Genomic DNA, 26,251 nt, shown 5'->3' on the forward strand with positions numbered 1-26,251 from the left:
CTGGGCTTATGTAGAAAATATACACAAACATTATTTGAATAAACAGATAAAATATATTTTTTTTCATTTTTGAAAACCATGGTAAGTGCAACAAGTTATTTCCCAAGATCTCTTATTCTGACAGTTTAATGCAACACACTCCATCACCTTGTTCTTTTGTGCAGTGCTAAATTCTGGGACTCGAAGTCCCTCTGCTTACTGTAGTACAGTGCTCATTAACAACATATTGATACCAATGGCACTTAAAGGAACAGTATGACCAAAAAAAGAAAGTGTTCTTAAAGGGATACTGTCATGGGAAAAACTTTTTTTTTCAAAATAAATCAGTTAATAGTGCTGCTCCAGCAGAATTCTGCACTAAAATCCATTTCTCAAAAGAGCAAACAGATTTTTTTATATTCAATTTTGAAATCTGAAATGGGGCTAGACATATTGTCAATTTCCCAGCTGCCCCAAGTGATGTGATATCACCCCCCGCCCTTTTCCCCCCAGCAGCCAAACAAAAGAACAAAGGGAAGGTAACCAGATAACAGCTCCCTAACACGCTGCCTGGTAGATCTAAGAACAACACTCAATAGTAAAAACCCATGTCCCACTGAGACACATTCAGTTACATTGAGAAGGAAAAACAGCAGCCTGACAGAAAGCATTTCTCTCCTAAAGTGCAGGCACAAGTCACATGACCAGGGGCAGCTGGGAAATTGACAAGGAAAGTTCCTTAGCGTTTTTGGTATAATTACCGAAGGTGGTGGTGGAAAGAAAGAAAAGAAAAAAAAGGGGGGCTGCACATAGTGTGGTGAATACATAATTAAGAGCTACCAATCACACGGGGTTATATCTATCAAACAATATTGCCCTATGTTTGTTTGTCAACAGTGGTCAGCAGGTACTCAAAAGGAAACACTCCAAAATAAAGGCTTGTAAAATCAAAATTCTTTATTCACACAGGCTAACTTGGTAAATTATTGTCCCATCTATGGTGCCAGCAAACAGGCCTGCCTCACTGATTGCCATATATTGATCGGGCAGGTTTGATTTTGTTGTTGGACCTGCAGATCTGTGAGTTGAAGAAGTCCTTGTCCCAACAGTCTTTTTAGCAGATCTTCTGATCCAATTGTTGACCTAAGGGCCAAACAACTGGATCAGCCCGATGTTGCCCACTTCAAGGTGGCCAAACAAGCGAATCTTTACATGTATGGCCAGCTTTAGTCCCCCTGGCCAATGATCAGATAATAAAGGGCCTCCAACAGTCTGATGGAATCCTTGACCAACATCAGGAAGCTGTCAGGCAAGGCCCATACCCACTGAAATAAGCTGAAAAGAAAAAATCAATCTCATTAGACTTAGCATCCCATCTGACAACAATTCTCAATTGCAGTCCACTCACATCCACTTTGCACTTTTTCACCCCCTCAACACTAAATGATGTTAGCAAACTTCTAACCTGCTCAAACCCTACAACCTGCTCCCATTAGCCCATACTCTTTTGCCTCCTTTATCCAATTTCTGATACACTCTCTCCTGCACTTACCCACCTATTTAACCTTTCACTTACTACTGGTACTTTCCCATCTTTATACAGACAAGCACTAATAACTCCCATCCTCAAAAATCCTTCCCTTGATCCCAGCTCTCCCGCCAACTTTCGTCCAGTTTCCCTTCTTCCATTCGTATCCAAATTACTGGAAAGGCTTGTTTACAAACGTCTGATCCATCATCGCACTCACAACTTTTTTCTTAACCCCCTGCAACCTGGCTTCCACCCAACACACTCAACTGAAACTGCACTCACGAAAGCAACCAATGATCTTCTCCTAGCAAAGTCTAAAGGTCACTATTCCATACTCATTCTTCTAAATCTCACTGCAGCCTTTGACACAGTTGACCACACACTCTTCTTAGATATTCTATACTCAGCTGGCATTCATAACACTGCTCTTTCATGGTGTACATCTTATCTTTCTGATTGTTCCCTTAAAGGTGCCTTCTCTAACTCAACTTCTACTACGTTTCTTCTCGCTGTTGGAGTTCCTCAAGACTTGGTCTTATGCCCTTTGCTGTTCTCACTCTATACTACTTCGCTAGGAAAACGTATTCAGTCGTTTGGACTTCGGTATCACTTTTATGCTGATGATGCCCAACTCTACTTGTACACTCCTAACCTCTCTTTCTGTCCTTTCCCAAGTTACAGACTGCCTTTCTGCTGTCTCCTCCTGGATTTCTCAGCACCAGTGAAACTGAATATTTCTAAAACAAAACTCATTATATTTCCTCCAAGAGCTTCCCCTGTTCCTTGGATCTGCCAGTTAATAACATCACCTTTCATTTGACCACACAGGCAATCGTGCATGTGCGCCGTGTGTAGGTGTTCATGAATGCGGGGCCCGGAGCTTTGGAACCCGGGGGGGCCCCCAATCATCCAGTCTGACCCTGCTCCACGGGTCCTCCTCCTTAGCTGCAAATACCCCTTTGCCCCTCCCCCTGCCAGCGTGTACCTGTGCACCATTTCTTCATGTGACCAGGTGGGGAGGGAAGGTCAGTAGCGCAGAAAAGTAGACAGCTGCTAGCTTGGTGGAGCAGGTCTGGGCGATGGGTGGTACCCACAATGGGTTTTTTTTCCTGGTGTCCTACTGGCCCATTCCTACCCCTCATAACAATTTATTGCAGGGAAGGGGAGGGAGCAACTTCTGGTCACTGTAGACATCTGTTCACTTCAGCCTTCATTTTTGGCTAACTAACTATATTAGACATATTTTTATTTTTACATTGAAATGTTCCTTTACATTTTTAAAGTGGACCTGTCACCTACACATAAAAAGCTGCATAATGAAAGTTCTTTGCAAATGAAACATGGAACGAAAATTATTTTTTTCGTTAAAACATCCATACCTGTTGTAAAGGTGTTTAAATATCTGAGCTGTCAGTCAAATATTATTTTCCACGCCTCTGGGGCAGTCAATTACTTTCGCTTTCCATTTATCAATTCCTACATGTCACTGCACTCCTCACATTCCCCCTTACCTCCTCACACTGTACAATTGTGTAGGGCACTGGGCATGGATATTAGGTCCCACATTCTGTAGCATACACTAGATTTTGGGGGTGATACAGAATTTGTCTTAAAGGAGAAGGAAAGGTTAAAACTAAGTAAGCCTTATCAGAAAGGTCCACCTAAATATACCAGTAAACCCTCAAAGTAATGCTGCTCTGAGTCCTCTGTCAAAAGAAACACTACATTTCTTTCCTTCTATTGTGTACTCATGGGCTTCTGTATCAGACTTCCTGTTTTCATCTTAAACCTCATTGCCCTGGGCAAGAGCATGCTCAGTTTGCTCCTCTTCCCCCCTCCTCCCTTCTCTACTGTAATCTGAGCCCAGAGCAGGGAGAGACTCAGGCAGGAAGTGATGTCACACCACATTAATACTGCAGCTGCTATCCTAAACAAACAGAGAGTTTCTAGAGCTTTTTACTCAGGTATGGTTCTACATTCTACAGAATAAATATAGCATTCTAGCTTGCACTATTGCAGCTAATCTATTGGCAATAAAATGCCTCTGTAGCTTTCCTTCTCCTTTAATAAAAGTGTCCAAATAATGGCAGCTGCCTGCTTGCTGTGATTGTGTAATTTCAAAACTGAAGGTAACAAAATGTAAATAATAAATATAGTGTAAGAAAAGTTTAGAAAGGTGACAGGTCCCCTTTAACTAACAAAAAATGACTGGTGCCAGACCACTTTCTGATGCAAAATCACCTTTATTAAAGGGATACTGTCATGGGAAAAAATTTTTTTCAAAATGAATCAGTAAATAGTGCTGCTCCAGCATAATTCTGCACTGAAAGCCATTTCTCAAAAGAGCAAACAGATTTTTTTATATTCAATTTTGAAATCTGACATGGGGCTAGACATATTGTCAATTTCCCAGCTGCCCCAAGTCATGTGACTTGTGCTCTGGTAAACTTCAATCACTCTTTACTGCTGTACTGCAAGTTGGAGTGATATCACCCCCTCCCTTTTCCCCCCCAGCAGCCAAACAAAAGAACAATGGGAAGGTAACCAGATAAGCTCCCTAACACAAGATAACAGCTGCCTGGTAGATCTAAGAACAACGCTCAATAGTAAAAACCCATGTCCCACTGAGACACATTCAGTTACATTGAGAAGGAAAAACAGCAGCCTGCCAGAAAGCATTTCTCTCCTAAAGTGCAGGCACAAGTCACATGACCAGGGGCAGCTGGGAAATTGACAAAATGTCTAGCCCCAAGTCAGATTTCAAAATTGAATATAAAAAAATCTGTTTGTTCTTTTGAGAAATGGATTTCAGTGCAGAATTCTGCTGGAGCAGCACTATTAACGGATTCATTTTGAAAAAAATGTTTTTTCCCATGACAGTATCCCTTTAAGCATCTATACCATTTAGGTGCATATTTATGAAGTTGGTGTACAGTGTGCTTGTTAATATTTCCCATGAAAGAATCCACAAACTTAAAAAAATATTATACCATGTAGAACTGGTGAAGTAAAATGTTAGTAGAGACTTGCGTAGCTTATGTAATTGTACTAACTACACCAGTGCCTATGTAGGTTTCCAATGTTCAGATTTGTATTCCTATAGTTTTCAAAGGACTAAGCATATCTGTAAGGGTGGTGGTACACGGGGAGATTAGTCGCCCAGCGACAAATCTCCTCTTCTGCGGGTGACTAATCTCTGCATACTGCTTTCCCGCTGGCTAGAATACGAATTGTCGGAAGGGATCTCTTTGCATTTCCGAAGTTGCCTCGTGAGATTAGTCGCCCGCAAAAGAGTCCCTGGGCGACTAATCTCCCAGTCTGCCACTATGGTTGCCACCTGGCTGGTAAAAGTGATGGTTGATCCCAATGTTATTAATAGGGAAAAAAGATAAATATATAGGAAGGCCGGTATTTTTTTCCAGAATAGATGGCAACCCTTTCTGCCACCACTAGGGTTGCCACCTGGCCGATAAAAATGATGGCTGATCCCAATGTTAATAATAGGAAAAAAAGATAAATATATAGGAAGGCCAGTATTTTTTCCAGAATAGATGGCAACCCTTTCTGCCACCACTAGGGTTGCCACCTGGCCGGTAAAAATTATGGCTGATCCCAATGTTATTAATAGGAAAAAAAGATAAATATATAGGAATGCCGGTATTTTTTTCCAGAGAATGTGGCAACCCTAGGGCAGGCACTTTTATAAAGGGGTGCACCAAAGGATTCATATACAATATACACATGCAAAGGTTTTATAAACAATATGCAAACACAAGGGAAATCCATCCTTAGTTAATGCACAATGATGACAAAATGAAAAGATGGATGCAGATGCAGGGCCGGATTTACATAGTGGGCATCCCTAGGCCCACTGCCATTTGTCGCCTCGTCCCCTTTATTTGTGCAAATTTTCATCATTGGGACTGGAGCAAAGGGGATTGGCGCATGGGAAATTTAAAAAACTCATATCTCCTGCACATTTCCGGTGTTTCTGAACCAATGTAGGTGTGGTTGGGCAGCATGCTGCCCCCTAAAATCCTGCCAATTTAGCCCGGGCCTAGGTGGCCTTTCCACAAATCCGGGCCTGACCAGATGTAAATGTAACACTTCTTCCTCAACATATATAGTATTATTTTTGTACATCACAGCCAGCCCACTTACAAATAGTCACACTTTCATGTGATAATGTATATTTCAAACAGTGTCGCACCACGTTTTACAGCGTTGTTGCATTGTTAGACACTAATTTGCTAGGGGGCGGGTGGGGAGGTCTAGAGAGTCATTTGTGAAAGCCCAGATCAATCAACATATTTATTTCCCCGCCTTTTCTCCACTCCCATTATGGAGTTACAAATGGTGGATTGTAAAGAAAAGGCGCCCTGGGGCAGATGTTTGGGAAAAAGGAGGAAGGAAATGCTCATTGTAGTCAGTGCTTTGTGTATTGCGCATGTTTAATGGCGTACAAGAGCCTTTGTGTCGAGGGTAACCAGATAATTGTTTTGCATTTATAATTGTTTAGGGGAATAGCAGAGGTCGTTCTGGTTTATTTATTTGAATGAACGTCCAAGTCTGTTGCTGGGATTCCAGTACCCTTCTAAATGGTGAACTCGCATTGTGGTTAAAGGTGCCATTTATGTTACATTAGTCACACGCGTGAGAGCTTCTCCACAGAAACGCGGAGGGCAAGTATGGGGGCTGCCGTCGACGTCATGGTTGTGGTTTATAGAATATATAAGTGAAATGGCGGTGTTACGCATGCATCAAAAATGTTGATGAAACAGACGCCCCTTTTGTCTGGGGTCCCTTCTTTGAATGAGGTCATTTCGCTGCCTCACATTATTGATGTTTAACGAGCAGTGGCCATTTTACCACGTCCCCAGATCCCCGCCGCCGCCATCACACGCACAAAAGGAGGGCTGCATAAATAAACACGCGCACACTGCAGCTTTATTTGGGGAGGTTTATTTACGCTCTATTATCACCACCTCTTCCACCGCTTTGGGAAGACGGGGGAGGCTAGCCAAACACACGACGACTAGAAGGCGGGAGAGGGCAAGTTCTTAGGGTGCTAGTGGTAGAGAAAAGGATGGGATCCACCCCCACACCCCCCCCTCCCTTTCGCCAATAGCCGAAGGCGGAGCTGCCGCGCCACCCCGCACCCCCACCAGTCCCCCTCCTCCCCAATGGTCTCTCCCAGAGGTTACCGGAAGTTGTTAGGCGCTGCCATATTCTCAGCTGCTTTGTTGTAGGTTTCGTGTAGTGATCCTTCGCAGACTTTTTTTTTTTTTTTTTTACCTTCTTCCTTTTTTTCCTCCTCCAAGCGCTGCGCTCCCTCCTCCCTTCCCTCTCTTTTTTTTTCACTCCCCTTCCTTCCCCGGGAACGCCATGGAGGCCAACTGGACCGCTTTCTTGTTTCAGGTAAGAATAAAAAGGAGATTTGTTATCCGTTTGTAGCCATTTCCCCGCGCGTATATACATATACGGTAGAAACGTGACAAAGGGCGGCGGTATCACTCCACCTCTTCCCCCTCCTCGCCTTCCTCCCTCTGGCTCCCCCCTTCCCCGCCGCCGAGGCAGCAGCAGCCTCTCCTCCACTCCCCTCCGCGGGAAGCGGGGACACCCGGGAGCAAACAGCCCCCCCACATCCACCACCTCCTCCTCCTTCTCTCCTCACCCTCCCTCCTTCCCCGGGCACAGAGGGGAGACAGGAGCCGGCTGCACCGGGCGGAGGCAGACACAGGAAGGGAGAGACGGCGCAGAAGAGACACTATTTGTGTCCTTGTAGAGCAGAGAGAGGGAGGATCAGGCTGGCTGGAGGCAAAGCTGTGGGGCAATATGAACTGGAATGTTGGCTTGTCTGATTGGAGACCGTGTGTGCTTCAACACCAAACCTTTCCTTTGTTCGACTCAATATTTAGCCAGTCACGATCGTGTTGTGAAACAGAAACGACCAGAGTATATTGTTACACGGCAAGGCCCCAGCATCGATCCCTTTGTTTGCAGTGCCGCATTTTAATCCTGTTTCCTCGCAGCCTACATTGTGCGCCTGCGACACACTCCTACAGATAACGGCCTGACCATCCTCTATTGTCGCTCTATCGTTTTATTTTGTGGCCGACATGAAACTGCTAGTCCAATGGCATTTTCCTTTATATTCTGTAGATGTTATAGGGGGTCTGATTGTGAACTTGTCATCTTGCTATAAGTTTGCTCTGACAAGTTTAATTTCACCCCTGTCAATGTTTTTTGTTCACCTAAAGCCTCATTTTTGAAATGGTATTTAAATATGAATGTAATACAAAACAGATTTTATGTCGGATGTATATTTTTACCTTCTTCGGGTCTGTCCCAATGTACTTCATTAAATGTCTTTTACTTTAAAATATCTGGTGCACCTAAATCAGTAATCCTATGGAACAATTAACTTAGGCTACATCAATGTGTTTTTTGTTTTTTTTTTGACAGTTCATGCCTGTTGACACAATATGATTATTAGTAACTATTAACTTTAAGCAGAATATATAGAGAGAGAAATACAAGAGGTTCTCTGCACACAACCCATTATCAATATATTTAAGACAGAGACATTTTGTGCATACTGCTACTAAAAAATGCCTTACCCTTTAAACAAAACGGATTGTTTGTCCATATATTGTAATATATTTAAGCTGGCCAACTACGTCAAAGTCATCCCATATCTGGCCAGTCCTACGCTTAATTTTCATCGGATTCATTAAGAATTCTATTGCTTCATTATAAATTTTACAAGAGCGCAAGTTTCCCTTCTTATAGATATCTATAGATAGATAGATATAGATATCTCTAGATAGATAGATATAGATATCTCTAGATAGATAGATATAGATATCTCTAGATAGATAGATATAGATATCTCTAGATAGATAGATATCTCTAGATAGATAGATATCTCTAGATAGATAGATATAGATATCTCTAGATAGATAGATAGATATAGATATCTCTAGATAGATAGATATAGATATCTCTAGATAGATAGATATAGATATCTCTAGATAGATCTATAGATAGATAGATATAGATATCTCTAGATAGATAGATATAGATATCTCTAGATAGATAGATATAGATATCTCTAGATAGATAGATATAGATATCTCTAGATAGATAGATATAGATATCTCTAGATAGATAGATATAGATATCTCTAGATAGATAGATATCTCTAGATAGATAGATATAGATATCTCTAGATAGATAGATAGATATAGATATCTCTAGATAGATAGATAGATATAGATATCTCTAGATAGATAGATATAGATATCTCTAGATAGATAGATATAGATATCTCTAGATAGATAGATATAGATATCTCTAGATAGATAGATATAGATATCTCTAGATAGATAGATATAGATATCTCTAGATAGATAGATATAGATATCTCTAGATAGATATAGATATCTCTAGATAGATATCTCTAGATAGATATCTCTAGATAGATATAGATATCTCTAGATAGATATAGATATCTCTAGATAGATATAGATATCTCTAGATAGATATAGATATCTCTAGATAGATATAGATATCTCTAGATAGATATAGATATCTCTAGATAGATATAGATATCTCTAGATAGATATAGATATCTTGATAACAGTCCCGGACCGAAAACGTTGATACTTGTAAAATGCCTTTTAATATTTGATAAATTAATTACTTTTAAAAAATTTCCAGTGTGCGCTCTCTCTAGATAGATATATAGATATCTATATAGATATATCTAGATACACACACACACACACACACACTAAGCAATCACAGAACTTATAATGAATAACTGATAAAAGGCTGGTGTCAGATTTTTACAATACAAGCAAAGTATAAAAATACAACGAAGAACCAACTTAAATGCATTGTTTGGTTCATTGTTTTTTTTTATACTTTGATAAAGGCTGGTGTCACAGCTGAAACGTCCACTTTTTACAATAAAAGCATTATTCGTTTTAAGTCCCGTGAGTACGATGCCTGATAGCACCTACAATTTACTACAACGTGAACTGCACCCAGACATCTGTGACATTTTTTGTTGTTATCAAGGGTTATCTGTGGTTCAATTAACTGATTCCTGGTGAAATCCGATATGGTTTCAATAAAAAAAAAAAAAATGTTGCATTCATTCCACATTTAATATAATTAATAACCAACATGCATCAATTTTGGTGCACTAGGACCAGTGGAAATGCATACAACTGATCTCTTGGAAATACGGTTTACTTAGATGCTCTATTAAGTGTTCTTACTTCACAGCCTGATCAGATTGTCTTATTAAATTTGTTAATTTTTAATTGTGTACCTTCTTATATGTCAGCAATTTCAAACAATGTTTTAGGCACAATCAATTCTCTTTGATGCAGCAACATGTGCTGTAATGTCTGATCAGTTAGGGTTCACAGGTGTTCTAAAATGCATTCCTATGTGGTGGCTTAAAGTGATACTGACACTAAAAAATGTATCTTCAAAATATTAATGTACATTAAAAGCTACCTATAGGTCACGTTGATCATTTTTTACTAATAGGGCTGCTTTTGTTACTAATTGTTACTTAGTTACTCAACCTGACTTTTGCCAACCTGACTGTCCCTTCTGAGCCTATCGGTTACAGTTCCTAATGCTAACAGACTCCTGCTGCACAATATGGCAGCCTCCTCATAGAGGAACATGGGGATAAGAGATGGGTAATGTAAACACATAGAACACATACTTTTAGAAAATGTTGTGATAGATTTGATTTGGATTGATTTCTGATGTCTGAATCTCTAAGTATTCCACTGCACAGGAATATACAGTATCCTCAAAAAGTAGTGTTTTAAAGTAATAAAAAAAATAAACTGCAATGTTAAAACTGGTGTGTTTTCTTTAGAAACACTACTATTGTTTATATAAATGAGCTGCTGTGTAGCCATGAGGGCAGCCATTCAAAGGAGAAAATGCTCAAGTAACATAGCAGAAAACAGATAAGCACTGTAGAACATAATGGCGTTATCTGTTATCCACTATTTAACCTGTGCCATATAGCCTTTTTTCAATTTCCGACGTTCCTACACAGCAGCTTGTTTAGATGAACTATAGTAGTGTTTATGAAGCAAACACATTGGTTTTACCAGTGCAGGGCAAAAGTACATGATATTTTCAATACTTAAAGGGATCCTGTCATCGGAAAACATGTTTTTTTCAAAATGCATCAGTTAATAGTGCTACTGCACTGAAATCCGTTTCTCAAAAGAGCAAACAGATTTTTTTTATATTCAATTTTGAAATCTAACCTGGGGCTAGACATTGTCAATTTCCCAGCTGGCCCTGGTCATGTGACTTGTCCCTGCACTTTAGGAGAGAAATGCTTTCTGGCAGGCTGCTGTTTTCCTTCTCAATGTAACAATGTGTCTCAGTGGGACATGGGTTTTTACTATTGAGTGTTGTTCTTAGATCTACCAGGCAGCTGTTATCTTGTGTTAGGGAGCTGCTATCTGGTTACCTTCCCATTGCTCTTTTGTTTGGCTGCTGGGGGGAAAGGGAGTGGGGTGATATCACTCCAACTTGCAGTACAGCAGTAAAGAGTGATTGAAGTTTACCAGAGCACAAGTCACAGCTGGGAAATTGACAATATGTCTAGCCCGATGTCAGATTTCAAAATTGAACATAAAAAAATCTGTTTGCTCTTTTGAGGAATGGATTTCAGTGCAGAATTCTGCTGGAGCAGCACTATTAACTGATTTATTTTGAAAAAAAAAGTTTTTCCCATGACAGTATCCCTTTAAGAACACTTTCTTTTTTTGGTCATACTGTTCCTTTAAGTGCCATTGGTATCAATATGTTGTTAATGAGCACTGTACTACAGTAAGCAGAGGGACTTCGAGTCCCAGAATTTAGCACTGCACAAAAGAACAAGGTGATGGAGTGTGTTGCATTAAACTGTCAGAATAAGAGATCTTGGGAAATAACTTGTTGCACTTACCATGGTTTTCAAAAATGAAAAAAAATATATTTTATCTGTTTATTCAAATAATGTTTGTGTATATTTTCTACATAAGCCCAGATTAATGCAATCATATTAGTTATTTTCTTGTATATGGTATGTCCCATGTCTATTGCATTACTTTTGGTTACTGCAGAAATCACATTAACAGCTGTGTTTTTTAGACTAATGTAACACAATGCAAATCCAGCACTGACAGACAAAGCTGTGAAACTGCCTAGGCTACCATGGTTTTATGGAGTCTACCCAGCACCCCTCTTGCCTCTTATGGTGCCCCCATGCTGAACAATTGTCTTGCAGTTAGGTTATCATGCATTGTGTTGCCAGGTTTTACTTTAGGCAACACTGCTTGCAGCCAGTGTTCCCTCTAATTTTATTTGGCTGTCATTGAAAATTTACTTTTGGACACTCACACTTTTACAAACTATGAAAAAATAGTGGGTACATCATAATAAGAACAAGATTGTTTTTTTCATAAACAGTTCATTATACAAACCACAATTTGTCATGTGTCAGCGCACAACTTAGAACATTGCTTGCAGCTGCTTCACATTTCTTTGAATGCAGAGCAGCTGCTGAGGTGTAAGGTTATTTCAATTATTGTAGGCTATCCTGAGAGGACCATGGTGATCAAAATGCTGCATCTGCAGTGAACCTAATGGTAAAACTGTCCAGTGGCATAAAGAAGTTAAGTTGATTTTGTTCAAAAAATGTTTACTAGGATACTTTCTATAAAACCATGCTCAAATAAACATTCAACATAAGCATATTGCTAGTGAGGAGGCCATCATGACAAAAGACCGTGTCTCAATAGTAAACGAAACCGTACGAATTCTAAAAAGACTACTTATTCGATTTAAAAAGAAATGTCATGTTTTGCTTCAGTTATTCGTTTTCAAGCTCTGTTCTTTATACCAAACCATCGCTTAACCTTATCTGTGCTTTTAAAACCAGTCAGTATCTCGCAGAATAACACAGATATGCTTAAAATGTAGTTTTAATGTAAACCCTAATTAAAATTATATTGTTCCTTAAAAAGAGAATCTTATAGAGTTCTTGGTATGAAAGAATGTATAATCAGAAAACCGGAAAAAAATGAGTGAGCAGATCATCTTGCAAGGAAACAAACTTCAAACATTAACTGGGAAATGTCCCTATTGCTATAAGTTAGCTATCCAAATTAGAACAAAGATTAGTATGCCATTTTCATGTTGAAAGGTTTGGTTAATAATGTCTACTTGTTTATTTGCAGGGTGCCCTTTTTACTTGCTAATTAGCCATGCATGCAAGTGAATTTTATAGTTGTAGGGTGGAACCTAAAAATAATATACTACATGGCTGTTAAGTTTATATTGCTCTGACACTATCAGGACTGCAGTTAGTTTGCAATGTGCTGCTAACCTGAATACTAATGAGTAATGCAAAGTGAGTATTTGTGGTTGGATAATCCAATCCCCTTTTGAAATAAAAGACTTATACAGAATGCATTTTAGTCCAGCTGCAATTTGAGTGCAAAGCTTTACTGGCTTTTACTGCATGTCCAGTAAATATAGTGATTTGTTTATCGTTTATAGGTGTTCAAGTTTAAAATGATCTGGCTGATAAAACCTTACCCTTAGACTGATGCCACACAGGGTTGAAGTTTGGCCAACTGAAAAAACAAAGGCTTAGAATCAGCCCCTACCCTGGAATGCGCCTTATTTCTTGCCTATACCCAGAACTATTGCGTAGCACACATGGTGGATTTCGTCTTTGAAATGCAAGCTCTTCCTTAGGTGCCTTCACCCAGGCAGACACAATGGTTCCAGGTGTAGGCAAGCAGCTGATTCCAGCGTAGCAGCTGTTTCTGGGACTATGTTTTTCAGGTGGCCAAGTTTCAACCACCTCGGCTAACGCAATGTATCCAGGTGTAGGCATGGTAAGGGGCTGATTTTTGGCCTGCATTTTTAGGCTTAGTTCAGCCCTGTGTGACATTAGACTTAAGGTTATATATCTATATGAAAAAATGTTTACACATGTTAATGCATGATATCACCCTAATTTACCTTTAGACTGAGACTTCCTTGAGCATCTAGGACACCAAATAAACCTTCTTGACGAGTACCCCCTTCCTGTCCAGTACTTTAGGCTCCATAACTAGAAGATTGTAAACTGATATTGTTTTAAAGAGTTAATCTTTTATTTACTTGACTTCATTTCCCTCAGGTTGCCCACTTCTTGGGTTTATCTCCAGTTGCCTAGGCTTCAGCCTAATCAAATTGGCCTTTTCTTTACCATTTAAGGTATCTGGGATGAATGAAGGCAGTGTTTTTACCTTTTCAGTAATTCAACTGTCTTCTACATAGAAGTCTTTACCGGGTTGAACATCTTTTTGGAACTGTTGCGGTTGTTGTCCAAAGAAAGCCATCACATAAGTAATGGACACCTGTAGCTTCTTTTGCAAAAAAAAAAAAGCTACTTAAATTCTTGTCCAATGAACGCATGGACTTGGAAGTCCTCAGAATCTACCTACCTACGCCATCTTTATGATAAACATAACTAGTGTTAGTTAGTTCACGCTACACAAACACTTCTGTTACCTGCCTTCATTTGAGAAAAATGTTACCGTAAATTAACCACTTTAGAATTCTAGTGAACATATACTGTATACTCAAAATCCTGTTGAAAATGTTGGCAGGAAGCCACAATTATACATGCCACAGCAGAGAAGCCTTTTATCCAGGAAAGTATAATCCTTGGAGATTTGTGTTTTTTAAAATCTGCAGATCATGGTTAACAGGTTACATAGTTAAAGGGGAAAAGCTTTCAGAATAAAAAGTTATTTGTCTTTAAAACAGTGTGTAATATTTAAGGAAAAATGGTTTCTTTATTGTTGTAGGAAGTTGTCACTTTTTTGCTTGAATGTAGGATTCCTTACACCATATTTATTTTGTGACAAAAGCCCTGTCTTGCTTTACGGCTGGAGTTTAGATACTGTATACTGTAAAGCTCAGAGCTAGTCTCCCACATGGCAAAGCAGGATCAAATACCTTTTATCTGAAAGCCTGATAAACATTTACAACTCCACTCTCTTGAGAAATTGCGCCTATAGCTACATGGCCCGCAAGAGAAAGATATGGAGGGTTTGCAGTAGCAGATATGCGTCCTTGCGCGTTTGGTTCCTAGAGATACATAATCATAGGTACCTATGATTATGTATCTAGATACGAAACGCGTTAGGACATATTGTTTTAGCTACTTGGAATAAAATCAAGTTTTGTCAAGACCGGTTGGCTCCAGGAGTGCATGTTTATTTCAGCTTGTCGTTTGCATTTCACCCCAAGCTATGTGTTGTACCCAAGCCACCGAACTCTATCGGTGAGTGTGGTACATTTATTGCCTAATACACATATACTGTGGAAGTGTGGAGGTCGAGCCTGGATGCAATAGACCTGGAGTTTATACACCCAGATCAATTTTCACATTGGGTGAGCCACACTTTGAAACTTAAATTTTTACAGCCAGGATTGAGCCACAATTATTTAGGTGCATGGCTAAAAATCAGTCCAATATTGGTCAGACAGGTTTAATAATCCTGTCCGAGGACCCCCTTCAGCTCATGCGGTCCTCACTCCGGAGGTATAAGCATGAATCACAGCTGATCTAATTGACCACTGCTAAAATATATTTTACATGGGTCCTATTTTAACAAATTAGGTGCTAACCATGGACAGATATTTGGATAATTTCAACTGAAGTGGCCCAACAACTTATATCTGTATGTTGGGTTTACTTGAACCATCACATTGGTAAACCTCTTTGTCTGACCACATAAGCTCCACATGGACTCTAGCACTTAGGATGGATCTTGCAGTTTAGGCAAATGCATAAAGACCAAATCTAGGGCCTTGTGTGCTTGAATTCTCCATTGCGTCCATACAAGCAGTGATGTGGATAGGAGAATTGACTGCTACTGACAATGAAAACAAAAGCTAAGAAACGGCATTTGTACAGAAACATACGTCCATCAACTGCACAATACAGCATATCGGTGGTTGTCAGTGCATTTTACATAGGGACTTATATAGTCTGCAACGTGGAACAACGTTGGTTTGAGTGAGAGTTTTTGTGTGTTCTGAATTAAAAGTTTAATCCACTTTTGGATAATTCATGTATAACTGCAGCAGTGTTTCCCACAGTTTCAGCTACTGACTCTTATACTGGATGTAAGCCAGGCTGTCTGTTGGTACCATAAACCAATGATTTTACACTTTACTTTACATGGGGTCCCAAAGATCTTTGTGCAGGCCACAAGGGTGGGCTTATATACATATATGTAAGGCACGTATTTCTGAAACAATGCTAAAATTAAACCTATTATTTTGTATGCAAGATTTTCGAATCCTTTAAGGTCACGCTGCAGATGTATAAGTTAAGGTGCTTTATATTATTTGCAAAAAATGCTAAGCAAAGTGTGCACTAAATCTAAATAAACCTGTAACCACACTTTATGCAGAACAATGTCCTATTTTATTATTGTTAAGCTTATAAGTATTTTTGATTTTTTTTTTCTTTAACAGGCTCATGATGCCACTCATCATCATCACCACCACCACCATCATCAGCAACAGGCAGCCCAAAATAGCCTGCTACCACTTTTGGGTTCTCCTGTTGAGCCCCCTGATCAGAAACCAATGTTACCTTTGCCAGTAACACAAAAACCTCAGACTCAGGCAGAACCTTTAAAGGAACCTGTAGTAGTGAAGAAGGAAAAGCCCAAAACTTCATTTATATGCACATACTGCAGTAAAGCTTTCAGGGACAGCTACCATTTGAGGCGCCATGAGTCCTGCCATACAGGAATTAAATTGGTGTCACGGCCAAAGAAAGCCCAGATGGCCCCGGTCGTACCCCTTATTTCAACTATTGCTGGAGACAATAACAGAACATCATTAGTGTCCACAATTGCCGGGATCCTGTCCACAGTTACCACTTCATCATCTACCACAGTACCTACTGCCAGTCCTAGTATCCCTCCTATGCCTGTTGCACCACCAGTAAAGAAGCCTAGCAAGCCTGTCAAGAAGAATCATGCTTGTGAGATGTGTGGGAAAGCATTCAGGGATGTTTACCATCTCAACAGGCACAAATTGTCTCACTCAGATGAAAAGCCCTTTGAATGTCCCGTATGCAATCAGCGTTTCAAAAGAAAAGATCGCATGACTTATCATGTTCGATCTCATGAAGGTGGAATCACAAAACCCTACACATGTAGTGTTTGTGGAAAAGGTTTCTCTAGGTATGGAATGGTTCATTGTTTCCTATTAATATAGGAACATAGGCTGTGCAAAATAAAAAAATGTTTCTAATATAGTTAGCTAAAAATGTAATCTATAAAGTCTGGAGTGACCGGATATAGAACAGAACACAACTTCCTGCTTTTCAACTCTCTAACTCTTAGTTAGTCAGTGACTTTAATGGGGCCCACATAGGACATAACTGTTCAGTGGGTTTGTTTTTGATCCCTAGCATGCATGTCAGATTTATAATCAAGTTTTAATAAATAAACCCCATAATCTTGATTACTGTGGTACTTTCCTGAAAAATATAATATAAAATGCCATCTCAATAATATTTTGTCAGATGTTGTTTTTCTTTTCCTACACAGGCCTGATCATTTAAGTTGTCATGTGAAGCATGTTCACTCCACAGAACGGCCCTTCAAATGCCAAGTAAGATTTGACTTTTCTTTGTTTTCCTTCTGCTTTTTATTTGGTTATGTCGGCAATTTGAATAGTGAGCTGTGGATCTGTGTGCACCTGTAAAAAAAAAAAAAAAAAATAAAGGAAACAGAACCTGCGTCTGAAAACTGACCATAAAGACATTGCTAAATCATGGTGTCTTAATGTATCCCAAAATGTTGCTTAGCAGCTATATATTTCCTTGGCATAATCAGGTGAGCTTCAACTTTTACAAGCCATTAGAGCAGACTAGTCTTTGTATGGTGCATTGCTGTACAATTTATTGTTGAGAAGGTGACTTAATGGTTATGAAAATGTTTATGTATAGTGGCAACAGCTTTCTAGTAGCTATAGTAAAACCATTGAAACATCACTTAGCTCCATTTGTTGCTTGCCATTACAACAGATGTAAATTGTACGATGTGGTAATTAGACAGCGGGAAGAAACCTGCAGTTATTGCCTTTTTGTATAAAACATTTCCAGAAACACCCCATTAGCTGTATAGATGTGTTCATAGTCTGCACAGAAAGAAAACATGCTGGTATGAGCGCATTGGTATTTTCCTGTAGACCGTTAGTAGAAGAAAAAGTGTGTATGCCTTTATTGGTAATGCTTAAGGCCTAAAATGCCTATCTTTTTTCCCTCCAGACTTGCGCTGCTGCCTTTGCCACAAAAGATAGACTTCGAACACACATGGTTCGCCATGAAGGAAAAGTTTCTTGTAATATTTGTGGCAAACTTCTCAGTGCAGCATACATCACCAGTCACCTAAAAACACATGGGCAAAGCCAAAGTATCAACTGTAATACCTGTAAGCAAGGTAAAAAGTTTCAAGGTAATGATTTTTTCAGTATCTTTGCATATAAGCCATTGTAAATAATCTTGACTATATATACATACAATATATCTATAATGTTACAGGTAGGACCAGCACTCTCTGGATCAGTAAAAATATATATTTACATACCATATGTGCCCAATGTTTTTTGGTCCTCATTAGGACATTTGTGAAATTTCCTAAAGATTTTTTTAAATAGTACACAAATGATATTTTTAATTAAAAAAACGTTATCTAGAGTATGCTTGTCCTACCTGATAAACGCTACATATTTTACTATGCACTTCGAACAAAAACCATTGATAAAGTACAGACAACTTATCTGTATATCTGTATCTTAAAAATACAAAATATACTTTTTCCCAAATTTTTTAATTTTCCCTAATTATAAGTCAATGCCATTAAAAACTAGTAACTTTGGTTTTAGTAACTCCTGTATTGGGTTTATAGTATGACAATTTGACAACATGACATTTTTGCAGCATGCATGCTTATATGCCATTTTCATAAACTGAAAAATGTAGATGATGGTTTGCTAAAAGAGCTTTAATTAAAAAAAAGCAAACCAACGCTTTTGCCTGTATTGACTGTTGGAGCTACGTCAGGTAATGGATACAAATACAGGTAAATTTACCATTATGAAATGTAGAGACTATGGCATAGCTGTAAATCTGCCAAGAACAACTCACTAAAAGTGAGTGACCATGCAAGGAGATTAGTGAGGGGGCCCTAAGAGACTTGAACAACTTTAAACGAGTTACAAGCCTCAACTGAGAATAGATACACTATGCATACTAAAAGGGTTGACCAGGTGCTTCACCTGTTGCAACTTTAGGGGAGAAAGATGGCTTTAAAACGTTGACATACATATTTCTGTTGATTGGTTAAATAAATAATGAAACCATATGCCCCCCTTTTTTATCATTAACTTTTAAATTCAGGCTTATGTGGAAAAATAAACTTATTTATACTTTTTTATTTTTTTTTACCTATATGCATGATCCTACAGATTTAAAAAAAAAAAACCAAGATTGTCTGTTGGTTTGCTAGTGAGGACCAGTTCCCCACCTTGCTTAGGTTTACAGTGTCATGCAGCCTGCAGTGATGCTTGCGGAGACTTGAAGTCTCTGATTTCCATAGAAGATCTAAAAAGATTCTCAGGAAACCCATAATTTCACTATTGAAAAGGGTGGGGAAGGGGTTAAATCGCTCTTGCATGAGTGGGGAACTAGTCCCTTCAGCACATGTAGACAATAATAGTTTATTTTAAATTTGTAGAATAGGTTATGTACCAAGTAAATATAGAAATGTCTTTTACACAGTCCTACCTGATTGCACATATTGAAATATATATTTTTTTATATAAGCCGAACTGAATAAGCTAATGTCAAAAAGGGGGGTATGTTTTGGGCTATTGAATAACCATTAATTTGATGAAGAGAAGCATCATAAATTTAAAGGGATGTTCTAATTTCATTATAATTTATTTCCCATTCATTTTTGCCCATAGCCTGTAAAGGAAGGTCTTCCAGGGGCTAGCTATGTCTTTATGTCTTATTAGGGCCTCTAGATTGGCCCAACATTACCAACAATTTGGTCAAATTACTAAACCAGTTCTGGGTATGTATTGCTGACTTAAGATGGCACAAAGCCATACTTCAGCCAGTATAATACTAGCCTATTGGGCCAAGGTTCAAGCTTTTAAAATTGTATTAAGCAATGTATGTGAAAATTGTTTAACTGAAAAAACCGAAGATTCGATTTAAAAAAAATAAAGGAATTAAACCTTCCTTTTCTAGGTGTTTTCGGTGATATCTTTTCACATTCTTGTATAATAATGTTGGTTTAGGACCCAGTTATCCCAAAACCTCTATCCATATGATGATAAACAACATTTTTGAGAGGTGTAGTTTACAAAGCTAAACACCAAAAAAGAAACTGTTGCCTAATACTTTGAATTTCATAAATCTTCCATGAATTCTAGACATTCATAACTATGTATTGACTTAAGTTTTAAAAATGCTCTGGTCTATATAAAAGGAAGCCACATTTCTTGTTTTAATTTTAGGGCAACTCCATGAACTTCAAACTCCTGTTCATTGTCGAATCAAATATGAAGGTATTTATAAGCATCCAAGCCTCCTTTTACATGATTTCAAATTAGCAGTAAAATATAAGTAACCTTTATATGCAAAATCTTTTATGGGCTCTTGCATGGTAAACCCTAAACTGTCATATTTATGATTTAACCTTTTTCTAAAATTGAAATGTTGGATAACCTCATTGTTATGTGTATAAATGAAATGTATTCTGTTGAGTATGTTTAGGCACAGTAAGCTTATGGTACATCAACTCTTTATTCAGTACAGAATGCAGGTAGCTGCTGTAGATTTCCAGTTTATACTGAATGGGATATAGACACACGTAGTACCTGCCAATTTTTATTTTGCTTCATAAGAGGGGTAGTCCCATTTAGCCATGTGCTAGCTATATAGACCGTAATTCTCATTTTTTCAATGCTCCTATTTAATCATTAGCATTTCCCTTAAAGGGGCAGTAAAGCTATGAAGTGAAAGGGTTTTTGTTTTTTATCCAGAATCTAAAGATAGTTTTATAAGTAGCTTCATATGTTAAAACTAAAACTCTATCCTACACAGATATGCTACCTGCTATGCATAAGTGCAGTGCAGTCCTATTTCATCTTGAATGACTGCACAGCAGCTTGTTTCATATAAACTGTAGTAATGTATCTAAATTAAACACACAAAACCTTTTTATTTTTTTGTGTTACTGATCTTTTGGGAACATCTTAAAGGACAAACAAATCCTTAATAAAAAATAAAAAAACCTACCCTACATATACCCCTCCCTCCCCTCCAGCCTAGATGCCCCCGGGGCGAATGCTCCTTACTCTTTACTTACCCCTTCGTCTAGATTCTGTCCAGAAGAGTTCACGTCAGGCATCTTCAGCCACTTCGGTAATCTTCGGAATAAGACCGGCTCTTCTGCAATTTTTGTCAGTTTTACGCCGCTTTGTCGGTCTCATTCGAAGATTACCGAAGAGAAGAAGATGGATGCCTTGAACTCCACTGGACAGAATCTGTACGGAGGGGTAAGTAAAGAGTTAGGGACATTTGCCTGGGAGTGATCAGCTAGGCTGGTGAGGAAGGAGGTCTATGTAGAGAAGGGGTTTTTTTTTTTAAGGGTTTGTTTCTCCTTTAAGAAGCGGTGGCCTGTTAGTTGGAAGCTCCAGCGGTTGACCTGTACGGACAATTACTGCCTGTTCTAGGCTGTTATCGACAGTGCACGCTGCCCACAGCTTTCCTTTCACACTGGCATCAAGACATTCATATTAGTTACACATGATCACAGCTACCAGCATTATGAAGAGGACACATTTTCAAACTGTATTTCTGGAAATAACAGAAAATGACTAAGGCATTGTGAAAAATATTTATTTGGACCTCATGATCCACAAAGTAAATAGACATAATTACCACTTAGTGTTACAAATTATAGATATCAACTTGTGTAGGGGATATGGCTACACATCATGGATATATATTTAAAGTTCTGTCATGCAAAAGTGGGGCTTTTGTTTAGATCAGTGCTATCTAACTTATTCTAACTGGTGACCCATAATATGATTGATTGTTTGAGGGTGAAATTATATGTGTAAATAATGTTCTATGTAATCTGAGGCACCTATGGCTAGGCTAAGACCTTAAAGTGCCTCATTCAGCCCCCAGGTCTCCATTTGGCAATCCATATCTGTAAAACAAAAACAAGAGGACTGAACTTGGCAAAGCTAACCAAATACCAAACTCACTGCTTTAAAAACAAGACTTGTGCCTCTAAGCATTTTTTTTTTGCATGTACAAGATAAAAAATAAATTAAGTCAGTTGACATCAATTTCCTTTTTATGAGTCCTTCAAAGTCATTATTATTTTTAGCATCAAATGAAATCTAATGAATGTAATCACTTAAAGTGGCCATACATGGGCAGATCCACTTGTTGGCAAAGTTTGCCAAACAAACGGATCTTGCACGGACATGCCCACCTGAGTGGGCAATATTGGGCTGATTGGACTCTAGGGCCCATCAGTCATATCACAAGACCAGAAATGCAGGTGGTGGGATCGTGGACCACATCAGCAACTGATGTGGTCCTTGATCTGATGGGAATTTTAAGCTTTTCTGATCAAAAAATGTTAAAAGTTGTGTTAAAGAAATGGTTAATTTATGCAGGTGTGTTTTACTTGCTGCTGTAATTTTAAGCAAGTTGCAGCAGAAAAAAGTAAGAAAAAAAACTAGTAAAAAAAATAATTATGCCGAAATTTGCTGTTTTTTTTACACTGCATAACAATCTGCCCATAAGTGTAAATCAAATATTTTTACACAAACATCAGTTACCCCTGGAGATACAGTTTTAGTGGAGGCTATCTCACCCCTCCCCCCCCCATCCTGTCCAGTATGTTTTGAAAAGTTTTAGGCTTACTTGTTTTTGCTATCTGTTTATTTGAATCATTTTATTCAGCCTTCCCCAGTTAAGGTTGTTAACATTTCTTAAGCCACATAAAAGTCTTTAAATTTTTTGTTGCCTATATTTCGATAGGGCAGATTTTTGCCTGTGTTTTTGTCTAGAAAAGTATTTACCCAATGATAAATGAATCTAGTCTATAATCTAGAACGTAATTTATGGGGCACTGCATTTATACAGATTTTGTTGCGTGTGAATAATCCTTTAAACCTATCCTGATGTGGGACTTTGATATACTATTCCTCTTATTTCAGCTCCAGACTCACTCTTTTGTGCTGTGGATCAGAATCATAGGACATTTTCAATAGGTGATTTTATGTCTTCATACCAGTCAATTTTATAGACAAACTGTTTGGCATCTTATTTTCTATACCTTGCTAGGATACGGTAATTCAGTAAAAATACGTGAATGGCCAGCATTATAATCCGGTTATAGTATTCCTTCTTCCCTCTCACTGTTAGATGCTAAATTAAGACCATGTAGGCTTTGTAATACCATGTGAGGATCTTTAATTGTTTTTTTATTTCTTTTTCCCACTTTAGATACAAGCAATTTGTGCCAAACATCTACTACGTCCCAGACACCTGTTACACTTACATCTCCCTTCAATATCACATCTTCCATTGCAGCATCTGGAACCCTCACAAACCCTGTAACTGTGGCAGCTGCCATGAGCATGAGAAGTCAAGTGAATGTTTCAAGTCCTGTCAACATTACTTCTCCAATGAATCTGGGTCATCCTGTTACAATTACAACTCCAATTTCTATGACCTCTCCCTTGTCCTTAACTTCACCTGTAAATTTGCCTACACAAGTTTCTGCTCCTGTGAATATAGCACATCCAGTTACTATAACAAGCCCTATGAATCTGCCCACACCAATGACGTTAGCGGGCCAGTTAAATATAGCTATGAGACCAGTGGAAAGCATGCAATTTTTGTCTCAAGCGCTGCCATCTTCACCGCCTTGGTAAAGAACACTCACCACAGTATTAAAAAGTTGTACCGTAGATATCTACCAGCAGCTTTCAGTAATGTCTTTGAAAAGGTCGCAGAAATGCTTGCTGACCCTTGAGTTTAGCCAATTTCATTTGTCCTTGAGCCTTCATATTTATTGTCCAGGAACATGCCAATTAATAGAGGGGATCAGAATAGGGAAAATGAAGAAAAGTATAGTGTAGAAGACTGTTTTATGCTTGAAGTCATAGCAAACATTGTATTAAGATTTTAACCTGAAATCTTGGGCCTTTTTGAAAGAAAACGATAACACTAGCAACCAATATCTTAATTTTATTCTCATACCTTTGAACAAATTCTAGTGCAGTCTCTATCATGCTTCTCAACGGTTTGTGTTCTCTGTATTCGTACGTCGTAGAACATAAAATTATCTGAGAGTCTGCACTTCACTGTGGAAATTTGTTTAATATAAGCAGCATTTCCTATGGAAAAGCAAAATGATCTGCAAAGAATAGATTTTGCCATTGTGATTATATGTGACACAGATCAGGGCTAGAAACGTTGAGTCCACTCTCATGGAATAAGTTAAAACATTAAATGAATTATTTCATCTACAACCCCTGACTAGTACAAGGTAAATTTAGGTGCTATATTTTCAGCCCTGATAGACTTTAATTTGATATTGGGCAATGTAAATATTATTAAACATATAACCAGAAGGGAGTATTAGCATTCTAGTTATTTTTATAATTATTTTTAACTGTTTTTGTTTTGGGTGAAGAACAAAAGTACTGGGGCATCTATATTTCTAGCCTGCGGAGACCAGGATGAAACTGAGAAACCTCTTCCAGAATGCATTTTGTTACCTTCACGGGGGCTTGGCATGTGTTAAAGGCTTCTCAAAGCACCTTGACTCTCCATTTCAGTGTGGATTGTACAGCTACACGACAAACGCAAAAGGAAGCGCCTTCCATGCAGAAAACTTCACCCAATGGATGTGGTAGAATCATATCTATTAACCAAGCTGATCAGTTCCCCTCCCCAATTTTTGTCGTTATAATGGCGTACAAATTTATGTTGAACAAGGACATGTGTTCTATTTAAATCCATATATAGTTTTTTTAACCACTGACTATAAAAGGCCCTGTATGACAAGCCAAGAGAATCATTGTTTTTGCTTGTGGTTTTTTTCTCTATTCTTGTATGTCGTTTTTTTTGTTTTGTTTTTTTAAAGATTTCTTATGTGTTGTAGAAATCTGGTTTTAATATGTAAATATTTTAGCTTTTTTTTATATTCAACATCCCAATTCTTGCTATTTTTCTTTGTTTTTCATGGAGACAGTGGGATACAATCCATTCTGGAATGTCCCCAATAGCACTTGCTTATTGGACAGATAACACGCACACATAAGCAGAGACACCTATCCATTGCTATTTGTCTTTTTTTTGTTTTTAACCCCCCCAATCCTAATTATTAACTATACTGTAGAAAGAACCAAACAAAAGTGTTTAACTGCTTTTTTTTTAGACCATCATGTAACATTAACTTTTGTTTATTTAAGTTGTGTTCAGATCTTTATTTGCTGTAATGGCTAGCAGACATGCTTTTCAAACAATTGTTTGCAGCCTTTCCCAGCTAATGAGAAGTTACTTAATAGGCAACGACTCTACATTTTACGGAAAAAAAGTGTATTCCACTGAACAGAATCTAAGGCTATTTTTTATTTATACATTGCAGCCCATTTCTTTGCTGGAGAAATGAATTGCACCTCTAGCATTGAAAGGGATTGTACTGCTCAGTTAAAAGTATTTAAAAATGTCTGTCTGTTCCACCAAGTCAGAGGAAATGGCATGCTTTATTAGAAAAATGGACAAACCTCTCCAAGAAGAGTTGTTTGAATTGATAAATACACAAAACGCTCTAGGGGGCTTAATATGTATACAATAAAATAGACTTCAGTGTGTAAAGAAAATTAATTTTATAACTGATCTTTTTGTATTGTAGGACATTAAATTGTACATCTTTTGTATATAAAAGATTAGGAAACTTTCTGTGTAGCAGAAAGCAAACACATTCCTACACTTTTACTGTATATGTTTGTTATAATGTCCATGTAAACATATGCCCCGTGTTCGTGCCTTTTTAATTAGTTTGTCTCAATAAACACAATGTAGAGAAACCACGTTGATTTTCTTTCTTCTGATTTTGAAAAATATGTCCTTAGTATTTGAATTTGAAAATGTTCTTATTTATTCAAGGGGTAAATGGAAGTAAATGCATTCTACTCCACTTATACAGTTGTGTTTAGAATAACAGCAGTCCAATATCACTAACCTGATCACTGTTTTTGGTAGAAATTATATTTCTAAATGGCAATTTACTAGTATGTGTAGTAGAGTCAGAGCCGGGCCAACCTGGCCAGGCACCCTAGGCGACCTGGCGGGCCACGGCGCCGGCTCTGTGTGCGCTTGACTGCGCATGTGCAAATTTTTTGCCAGCGCTCATGCCCAATTTTTGCCAGCGCGCATGCGTGAAATTTCGCTCCAGCACGCATGCGCAGAAGCGCAAGCCACCAGTGAAAGTCGGGGAGAGACGGGACCGGACACGGGGTAGGTGACAGAGCAGGTACGTGCCTGGCGCCCCTCTCAGCTTTGCACCCTAG

General features: G+C 38.4%; 1 protein-coding gene across 4 annotated transcripts; it reads left to right on the plus strand.

The window, feature by feature from the left end:
• Positions 1–6,068: 6,068 nt before the first annotated feature.
• vezf1.S (vascular endothelial zinc finger 1 S homeolog) lies at positions 6,069–25,768 on the plus strand. Of its 4 annotated transcripts, none has more exons than XM_018248330.2 (7): positions 6,074–6,928; positions 16,091–16,809; positions 17,179–17,242; positions 17,901–18,072; positions 20,159–20,209; positions 22,886–22,939; positions 23,175–25,768. In XM_018248330.2, the coding sequence occupies exons 1-7, from the start codon at positions 6,896–6,898 to the stop codon at positions 23,603–23,605; spliced, it is 1,524 nt and encodes a 507-aa protein (XP_018103819.1). In that variant the 5' UTR covers positions 6,074–6,895; the 3' UTR covers positions 23,606–25,768.
• The last annotated feature ends 483 nt before the right edge of the window (positions 25,769–26,251 follow it).

This window comes from Xenopus laevis, chromosome 2S (assembly GCF_017654675.1).
Source record: "Xenopus laevis strain J_2021 chromosome 2S, Xenopus_laevis_v10.1, whole genome shotgun sequence".
NCBI lineage: Eukaryota > Metazoa > Chordata > Amphibia > Anura > Pipidae > Xenopus > Xenopus laevis.

Excerpts from the sequence above, each read along its gene's own strand:
- vezf1.S (XM_018248330.2), top strand. The coding sequence starts at position 6,896 with ATGGAGGCCAACTGGACCGCTTTCTTGTTTCAG. Across the intron at positions 6,929-16,090 it reads GGACCGCTTTCTTGTTTCAG|GCTCATGATGCCACTCATCA; the intron begins GTAAGAATAAAA and ends TTTCTTTAACAG. Across the intron at positions 17,243-17,900 it reads AACGGCCCTTCAAATGCCAA|ACTTGCGCTGCTGCCTTTGC; the intron begins GTAAGATTTGAC and ends TTTTCCCTCCAG.